The following is a 9,681-nucleotide window of genomic DNA, read 5'->3' as shown; positions in this document are numbered from 1 at the left end:
AAAGTGCATTTTCTTTTGTACAACAAATGCTAAAAGGGCAGCCCTAGTAACTATACACAGAAACAAAGATTTCAGATCTCCACAACACACTAATCTTTTTATTTAAATACACAGATTTCTAAATAATGTAAAAATAATCCTTGATTTTTTTATTAAATATCTGTACCTTGGAGCCCCATTGACTTCATGTGTATGATCCTGCAGGTCTCTATTCCGTGTCTCTGGTAGGAAGAAACAGAGTATGCCACCAATGATGGGACCACTGCCATAAACAGCCATTGGAATAGCTGGGTGATACTGGTCCAAGAGATTTATAAGTGGAGCAATTATTCCAGCTACACGGGATGTCATAGAGCAGAGACCCACTCCGTTTTGTCTGCAGTAAAAGCACACAATTTAAAGTCCAAATGAACTTCCAATTTACAATTGCTAAATACATTCTACATTTATAATACAAAACGTGTGCAAAGTCTTGCAGTTGGTTTTCTGTATAAATCAGCCACAACCTCAGCAGAAATGACTCATACAATGCTGCAAAGTGGGCACTTTCTTTCTGTGTTGATGCAGTGATCTCTCTGCAGAAGTCTGACAAATCATTTGCTAAGTTTGTGTTACAATCTTTTTTTGGCCAAATGTTTTATTATTTTAAAAATGCAGCAAGTACGGAAATACCAGCTGAGCTAGCTGAAATCCAGTTCTGCAATAAAATTTGAAGCATTATTGTCAGCCTTGGCAACTACTGAACTACGAAATACTCCGCTGAATTTCAGTGCACCCCATGCTCTTCTGTGCAGTAAAAGCAGAGTTGTCAGCGAAAACAGAAAACTACCAGGATTTCCAATGGAATCATGCAGCATTTTTAAAGTGATTACCCCGCACCCCGCTGCATCCTCCACCAAAGGAAATAACAGCAGTTATCCCAGGTTGGATTGGTAAATGACGCTGGGGGACCACTCTGCACATGCTAGATTTTTGCATGAGATGATAATTACTGTTCTTCTAGGGTACCAATATCGAGCATGTGTTCAAAGCTTAAGAGTCTAATTTACTGTGATACTAGGCACAAACCCTGCCCATCATGCAGACGTGAAAGAATTTGCTTACCGGATAACAGTGGGGAATATCTCAGCAGCATATATATAACAAATAGAATAGGAAGATGCTGTTGCAAATTTTCCAATTACAGCAAGCACTGTTATTACAATGGAAAACTCTGAGAAGGGAGAATAATACATGAATTATTAAAAATGATAATACAAACCTAATCAACATATTCCTGATATTTAGTAACTTTACTACACTTGAGTCTTAAGCATTCTTTAAAGACTTAAAAAAGTACACCGTTTTGCCATAGTACAACTATTACACAACTATTTTATTGCCTTAATAAATATAACAAGTTGCTCGATACAGGGTCACAAGCATAAAATCCTAATAACATTCAGGGATATTTTCACATTAAGGGAGGCTATTTCAAGACCAGGGTCCCTAAATTGAGTTTGCATGTTAGGGACCCCCGGGGGCCACTTCCATGGGAATGAGCATTAGAGTACTGTCAATTTGCTCTTTATTGCAATTGAAAACAATAATACATAAATTATCAACAAGAGAAACAAAAGAAAGAAAAAAAAAACAGTGGGTAAAAAAAACCCACATGAAAATAATGGTGGAACTTCTTCCCCACTACATTCTCAGGAGCTGTGTGCTATGTGTGGGCTTAACAATGGGTTTTAGATACAACATGCAGAAAATATGTTAAATGGGAACATCAAGTTGCTAGAAGTCAAATGCACTTCAAAAAAGGGAAGACCCTATAATACTTATATAAAAAAATTGGGTAATATAATGGTTGTGGAAATTGTTTTTGCTGGTATTAAATATTAAGAATAGGTTTGGACAGACGGTCTTTCCCAATCCAAATAAAGGTGTTACACAAATATTGGTCTAACCTTTTGGTATTGCAGAAACAATCAGGCAGACTACTCCTCCAAGCAAGAGACAGGCTGACTGGCTTCGTTTTCTTCCAATATACTCCACCAGGAACATGGATCCAATCCGAGCTGGAACCTCTACTGCTCCAAATATGAGTTGGGTAAGATATATGTCAAACCCAAAACTCCCAACACTGAGACTTAGGCCATAATAGACCAGGCTGTTAACAAACCTGAAAGCAAATTTAAAAATAATAGTGGGATTTTTCCCACAAATGTAAGGTTACTTAATTTACATTCATATGTTTTGTTTAGGCCATCTGTATGTGCATAGGGAAAAAAAAGAAATAATGAGTGGATCCAAAGATCATGTTTTTTTATTTAAATACAACGTGCCTGGAGAGAATTAAATAGATCACCATTGCAATCTTCTTCTAAAGGCTGTCATGTTAAAATATGAAATTTTACTGTAGTTTTACTTCCTATGCTTATACCATTAAGCATAACTCTGGGCAATAACCTTTTCCCCACCTGCTATTCCCTCGAAGATTCCAAGTCTCTACATAACCTGCAGTCCTATAGACCTAGGAGGGGAGAATATAAAAACCGGCTGGGCTCACAGGAAAGTGTTGGTATGCTGGGAAGGACTGCATGAAGACCAAGAAGGTGAAAAAACTTTAGGGCTGCATACACTTGTGCAATATTTGTCGTTGGAAAGGATCTTTCACAATCCTTTCTAAAGACTAAGGACTGCACAATGCATGAACGAGTGCTGTACATACAGCACCGTTCTGCTCTATGGGGAAGGGAGGGGAGATAGACGCAGCAGCACCCTGCTGTGCGCTCTCCCCCTTCACTTCCATTCTGATCCTTCATCGTCCATTGTCTGTGGATCCGCCAGGACGGTCGTTTGGACGATGGACAATGGGCGCTGTGCACACGCAAGATTCTCATCCGATATCGGCCCTGAGCCGATTATCGGACGAGAACCATTGCGAGTGTGTACGTAGCCTTACTGCAGTTGCGTTTGTAATGATTAAAGATACTCTGTCCACATTTGGAACATTTGCCCTACTATGTGTCCTGGTAACAGAGGTAAAAGAAGTGGTGGGACATCCCTCAAATGGGAACAAGAACAACAAAAACACTTTTACAGTACATTAGGGAAGAAATAACATTCTTTTTGTTGATTGTGTCTTCCTGTCCTATTGGCATTAATGTTCCTCATTTCTTGTTATGGCATTTTACTGTTTATAGAGAGTGGAAATCACCCACATTGTTTTATATACAGCAGTAAAAATCTAAGGGAACATTTTTAGCAAAATTATAGTATCAATTCAACTGGCCTTGGAATGTAACTAGATAGATGTGTCTTGTAATCTCCTCAGCAGTTTATCACTGATCTGTGAGCTAAATCATGGCCTTCATTTCTGCAATCCCTTCAGAATCTAAAAAACGGATAAAATTGGCACAAGTGCAAACACATTACATAAGTATACTACGTCAGAGATAAAAACATCTGACCTACTGAATCATTTAAAAAAACTTGTACAAAACACATTTGTTAACAACAAAGAACATTCAGTTCAGCTTTCATTTTATTTCTGTTTATTACCTATTGTCACCTGCAAGACTTACCATATCAAACACATAATCAGAGATACTTTTCTCAGATTTGGGATCCTAAATAGATCTATCATTTTTCCAGATTTAGTCTGTTTTTCTTCTTGTAACTTCAAATGAGAAGAGAAAAAGAACTGTTTTGGGAATTGACTATTTTATACCTCCCCAGCAGTGTCCTGATTTAACACTTTATTCTTGCTACTTTATGTGGCGAGTGTCCATGCTCCTCATTCCCTTGCAACTCCTCATTCCCTTACAAATATCTATATTTTTGTGTAATTTACATTCATATTACAATTCTCAGCACTCTCCAGTATTATACATTAATGGAAAATTCAAATTTTGATGGCCAAAAAAATACCAACTTCCTAGCCAAACCCTCAAATATTCTGTAAATACCGGGAGCACAGGCAGATGAGTATAACATTTTGGGAAAGTGGGGGGAGGGGTGCAGACTTAAAAGTTTGGTAATAAAACTTGTTTCATTATGTTTTATTTTGCCTATATTAAATAATGTAATGTTTGGGCATATTATAATATAACATATCTTGACAGGTATGCTGGCAACTGTGCATTCATTTTGGAAATTTTGGATTTAAATGGAACTCAAAGCAGAACCAAACTTAACTGCTAGTACTTAGTGGACTTGCCATGATTATTTAGAAAATCGTTCCCCCCTACCATTCAGGCAGCTGAGATATTCAACCAGTATTTGGGGTTTGGGCTTTTGCCATCTTGATTGCCAGGGATGACATAACTTCCTTGTATGAACAAAGGATTAAATATATCCCAGCATCAAAGGCATGCTAAGAAATTCCATACTTTTTTTTTAATTGAACACTGGGCCGAGCATGCACAGCTCATTGTATATTCCTTTGACGATTTTGTGCTGCCACAAAGTGACTCCCATGTGCATGCATGCATCTAACAATAAAGTGATGGCGTTTAAGTTGTGGTTTTATTTCATGACCATATGTATCAGAGCAGGTGAAATACATATTTTCACTATAAAAGTTTTTTTTAAATTATGTTGTATGTTTGGTTCCTGGTCCCTTCAGTGTAATAGTGATTGTCATTAAAAACCTGATCAAGGCAAATTTACACTACAAATAAGCAATGTAACCAAAATGAAACTTACCTGTTTAATTAATTCCTCAGATAGAAGGCATTTATTCATAACTGCTGCTTTTTGGAGGAGTTTTTTAGCATTTTTTACTTTGCCCTTAGCTAAAAGCCATCTAGGTGATTCTGGAAGAAGCCTGTCAAAAAAAACTTCCATGTTAGAAGCAAATATGGTAGTGCTGCAAAAATATTCACACCTAATTTATTAAAGATCCCAAGGTAAGGATTCCTAGTGCCTTAATCCAATTTTTGTATGTCTCATTGTACTTATTGTAATGTCTCGTGCCAATGGCCTATTTTGTTTTTGCAACCATTGGACTTGGAACCATTGCAACAATTGCACTTGGAACCATTGGACTTGCATACGTAGCTTCACTCTTTGCCACTCTGCAACTTTCCACAATGTTTGAAATTGTTTTTCCTATTTTGAGTTTACCCTATTACCTTTTAAAGGGTAAATTAACTGGTAGATTAGCTGGTTTCTATCCGTGTATATCTCAATTAAAGTAGTAGGGTAAATTAAGATATTAGCTCTTGTGGGAGCAGTGCTGTCCTTAATCTAAATAAAAAGAGGGATGCTGTCTTCTGGTTGTGTGCCTTGTACCCTTTCTTTTTTTTTTTTGTATTATGGTTTTTGTACTTTTATACCACTGTATTCTTTTGTATACTTAGCTAATATTAATAATATTTTGAAATATAAAATCTAAATAAAAAATAGGAGATATGGGAGTATTCTGATTTTTAGGAATGGCGGATGTGTACTACATAACGAAAAAGCTCTTGAAATAGACACTGCCTAGTCAAAATAAAAGTCGCACATCCTAATATTTAGTTGGGCCGCCTTAAGCTTTGGTTATGGCAGGCATTCTCTGTACAGTTTTGATAAGCTTATGCAATGTAACAGCATTATTTTTGTCCATAATTTCACACATTTTCCCATAGATCCTGTACTGATGATGGGAAACTCAGACCACTGTGCATCTTCTCCAGCACACCTCCAGATTCCCAATGGGGTTAGGGTCTAAACTCTGTGGTGGCCAATCCATGTCTGAAATGATGTCTCATGCCCCTCCGAACCACTCTTTTGAAATTTGAGCTTGAGCCTGCAATAATATCTTTGACAATACCCTTGCAATCAGAGAAGAAAACATCCATTGAAGGAAAAACTAAAGATCATAACACTGCACCCACTGCAACACGGCCTCCAGGGCCATTTTAACCAGTGTATGTTCATCTAGAAAATCTATTCAAAACCTCAAAAACATGGTACCAACTTTAAAAAATCAATATACCTACCATATAAACCAAAAGAGTAGGCCTGTGGGTGCAGAACAAGCAATCTGTAACAATCTCCAGTTTCGAATGACATATGCTACCCCAGCCAAAGCCATTAGCCCTACTGCAAAACAAACATGTGCAGTTATAGTGGCAAATGCACGTTGTGATGTTCCTACCCACTCTGCAACTAAACAAAAAAAAAGCAATAGTGAGTAATGAGAACACATAGATGTATGTATGTTACTGTATGGAATACATATAAACAACAAAGGAAAAAGTAAATTGAACAAAAAAATGTAACAATCAGCATTATTGGCTTTTTACGGTGGTGTCAGATATATAGAATTGCCATAGAAATTGATAAAAAAAAAATAAAAGTTTTTTTGTGCATTTCCATAAGCATAACAGACAGCCAAAATGGCTCCAGACCTAAAAAAAAATATTCTGAGATGGAAAAAAGCAAAGTTTAGTTACTAGCAGCAGACTTTGTAAACTACTGGTCTTTATAAAAAAACAATGTATTGTACAGCTTGTACAAGTACCTTAATATCTCTTTAACTTTCTGGCATCTGTTTGCTCAGCAGTGGCACTGCCGCTGTGGACAGTGCGGTCTAAACATGCTCTTAGGCTGTATGGGCAGAGAGATAATCTCTATAGTGTGCTGGTGCTCCTACATTCCCCAATTAGCAGGATTAGGCAGGTTCTGGACCAAGCTGTATTACATAAGTGTTGCTGAGAAAAGAGAGCTCTGACTCTGCTCACACTGCTTAGACCACAAGTCTGAATGAACAGAATTTGGACCTGCAGGAAGAATGGCTCCGGTTTATACCTAAAAATGTTATTAATATAAAGATTGTTATGTAAAAGAATATGTTGTTAATAAAGGGGGCTGCTGTGGCCAATTTTTCTTCCAAAAATGTTGTAATAGTCCTTTGTGGGGTAAGTGGTTATTGGGGGGTTCGATTAATTGGTTACAGCAGGAAGGACTTCTTATGCTGTACCCTAGTCATGGATTTCCTAAATTCATTTGCTATTAGATGGCAAATGTTTTTGATGTTGTACCAGATCCATTCCACGTTTGCTGGGTTACTCGGCATAATCCCAATAACTACTTATTTGAATGGCTCATACGTTTTCCCACAGGTCTGTAAGAACTTGAGGTCACATCATAAACATCCTTTGCTAGAATATGTTTATCTTTGCTGAGAGGCTCAGAAGGTTGCAGGAGATGCAGCCTTTTTTTTTTTAAACACCAAACCTGCAAATGTCATTATAGCAGTCAACCATACCACATAACAGTATGTTTGAGGAAAGGCATTGACAAGGTATACATCTACAGAATAATAGCAGGTAATGATCTGCGGTATGTTTGATAAATATATAATTGCCTTAGAATGAGCTTTTCTTTCAATAAGGGTTTGTTTTATCAATCCCAACTATTACAAAATACAATTAGACTGATGAATTCTTCCAGAAATATAATTTACATACAGAGAAGGTAAGTGTACATGTCTGTTTCCCATAGGGATAACATATTTGCCTAGAGTCCTATTTGAGAATTTTGTTAGACAGATTTCAGTGTATTAGGAATATGTATATTTGGTGATAATAGAAATTACCTATTAATAATGGTAATGGTAAAACATACAAAATCATTTAAAAAAAATTATTAATTATTACATTTTCAGAAAAGAAAATCTAAGCATATATTACCTAATGTAAGATTGTTCAGAAAAACACCAGCCATTCCAATTCCTATAATACAACGCAGAACCATATAGACATAAAAATTTGGAACAAATCCTGCTCCGACACCAAAGGCAAACATCATTAACATTGAGATTAATATAACAGGACGTCTACCAATCCTTAAAGAGAATAGACAAAAAATGTGCAGTTATTGTATACACATGTTTATGTAACTCAGTATATGATCATATTCTTAACATTAAAATACATTTTCTAAATATGATGAACCAAAAGGTGTCATATGTCTGATTTTTAAATAAATATGTATTTTTCTCCTATTTCCTGGAAGAAGAAATGCATACATATGACACAAGAGGCTTATTTGACAAAGCTAAAACAACAAGATGAGGATCCATACTTAAAAAAAAACTTGAAATGAAATATCTAATGGCTAAAAAAGATCCTTATTGTTGTATTTGTTGATTATGAACTGAACCAGTTTCCTATGGAATGAAAAGTGGAAGTGCATAAAAACCTCCAACTTAAACTAAATTCTTGAAGGATCTCTCTTACACCCTTAAGCTGCGTACACACGTGCAATTCTTGACGTTGGAAAGGATCTTTCACGATCCTTTCCAACAACAAAGGACTACACGATGCATGAACGAGTGCTGTACATACAGCACCGTTCTGCTCTATGGAGAGGGGAGGGGGAGAGCGACGGAGCGGCACCCTGCTGCGCGCTCTCCCCCTTCCCTTGCATTAGGATCCATCATCGTTCATCGTCCGTGGATCCGCCAGGACGGATCCACAGATGATGAACGACCTGGGCTGTACACACGCCAGATTCTCGCCTGATATCTGGCCGATGCCGATTATCGGGCGAGAAAAATTTGACGTGTGTACGCAGCTTTAGACTATTCTCTCTGATCTGTGTCCTCCTTGTATAATCCTTTGTCTTGTATCTGGGCTCCCTTCTAGCCCCTAGTCTTAACAGGTTTTTGTTCTTTTACCCTGGCCCTATCTGCCTAAGTGGTTCCCTGATCATCTATCATTTCTAGCCCCACCCCCCTTCCCTGGTGCCATTCTTTGTGTGCTAAAGTATTCGGTGGTCGTCATTGGGAAGAATGCCTTCTACATTGCAGGCATTCCACTGAACCCTGGTTGAGAAACTCTGGTATATATATAAAAAACCACTGACTGACAGCATAGAGAATTTCATGGTCAGATAAGGAGAAAACAAACTTTTTTCTTTACAGCCCTAATATTTTATGGTCTTAGTTCTGTGAGTTGTGAGTATAAAAAAGCCTCAAATCCAAGGTCCACATATTGCCTGTTAGACCTCATTAATTAGACTTCTGTCCAGTGGCCTTTCTATATCTGAAAAGATTGATGTTCTCTGAGCCCCCAATACTAAGGGCTCTCTTGTGTTCTCCATGTTGCGGGAATCTGCTGCTGTGTGAAAAGACTGCAGACGGGGTACTGTTAAGATAAATGTACTAGGTTGTGTAACTGATTATTACTATGTGGATTGTTACTTCTATATACTACTTCATATGGGTTTGTAAAACGTGTAGGGTCTGTATTCCCCTAAGGAAGCCCACGAGGGTGAAACGCATCGGGAAAGACTGTTAGTAGGAAAATTATCTGTATTGACCCCACTTTAATGGGGTTGGTGTACATTAGAACCAACCCAATGTTATGTATTTAGATTCATAATGTCAGAGTACTAAAACCATATATGTGTCTATGTTAATACATTTTTTATTGAATATAAATAAAAGATTTTAATCAATTTTATAAAAATACTTCCTTAAAGAGCCACTTTTTTTTTTCACCCTCTCTTTATCCAAGATAAATGTGCTGCCTGTTTTTTGTTTTTCTATAAAGGAACAATAGGGGGCCACTAGGTTAGCCAGGAACAGATCTAAGTTTAGTTTGTGGCTCAGATGAGATGCTGTTTTTTGATTTGATTGACTTGACTTGATGCACAAAACCCTTCCCAATATTTAGGTGTTTTTCTTTACACTGGCTATCC

At 37.2% G+C, this 9,681-nt stretch overlaps 1 protein-coding gene across 1 annotated transcript in view; it reads right to left on the bottom strand.

Moving 5' to 3' along the window:
* LOC140331503 (solute carrier family 22 member 13-like) overlaps window positions 1-9,681 on the bottom strand; it is a 13,618-nt gene that overhangs the window by 1,180 nt on the left and 2,757 nt on the right. Inside the window, exons 3-9 of the mRNA XM_072412568.1 lie at window positions 7,668-7,822; window positions 5,973-6,141; window positions 4,693-4,813; window positions 3,570-3,664; window positions 1,950-2,164; window positions 1,105-1,213; window positions 167-376 (exon numbers count right to left, since the gene is read on the bottom strand). Coding sequence (XP_072268669.1) covers window positions 167-376; window positions 1,105-1,213; window positions 1,950-2,164; window positions 3,570-3,664; window positions 4,693-4,813; window positions 5,973-6,141; window positions 7,668-7,822 — 1,074 coding nt within the window. The remainder of the gene's footprint in view (window positions 1-166; window positions 377-1,104; window positions 1,214-1,949; window positions 2,165-3,569; window positions 3,665-4,692; window positions 4,814-5,972; window positions 6,142-7,667; window positions 7,823-9,681) is intronic.

The sequence above is a fragment of the Pyxicephalus adspersus genome, chromosome 5 (assembly GCF_032062135.1).
Source record: "Pyxicephalus adspersus chromosome 5, UCB_Pads_2.0, whole genome shotgun sequence".
Classification (NCBI taxonomy): Eukaryota; Metazoa; Chordata; class Amphibia; order Anura; family Pyxicephalidae; genus Pyxicephalus; species Pyxicephalus adspersus.
This window is presented reverse-complemented; position numbering and strand designations above follow the sequence as displayed.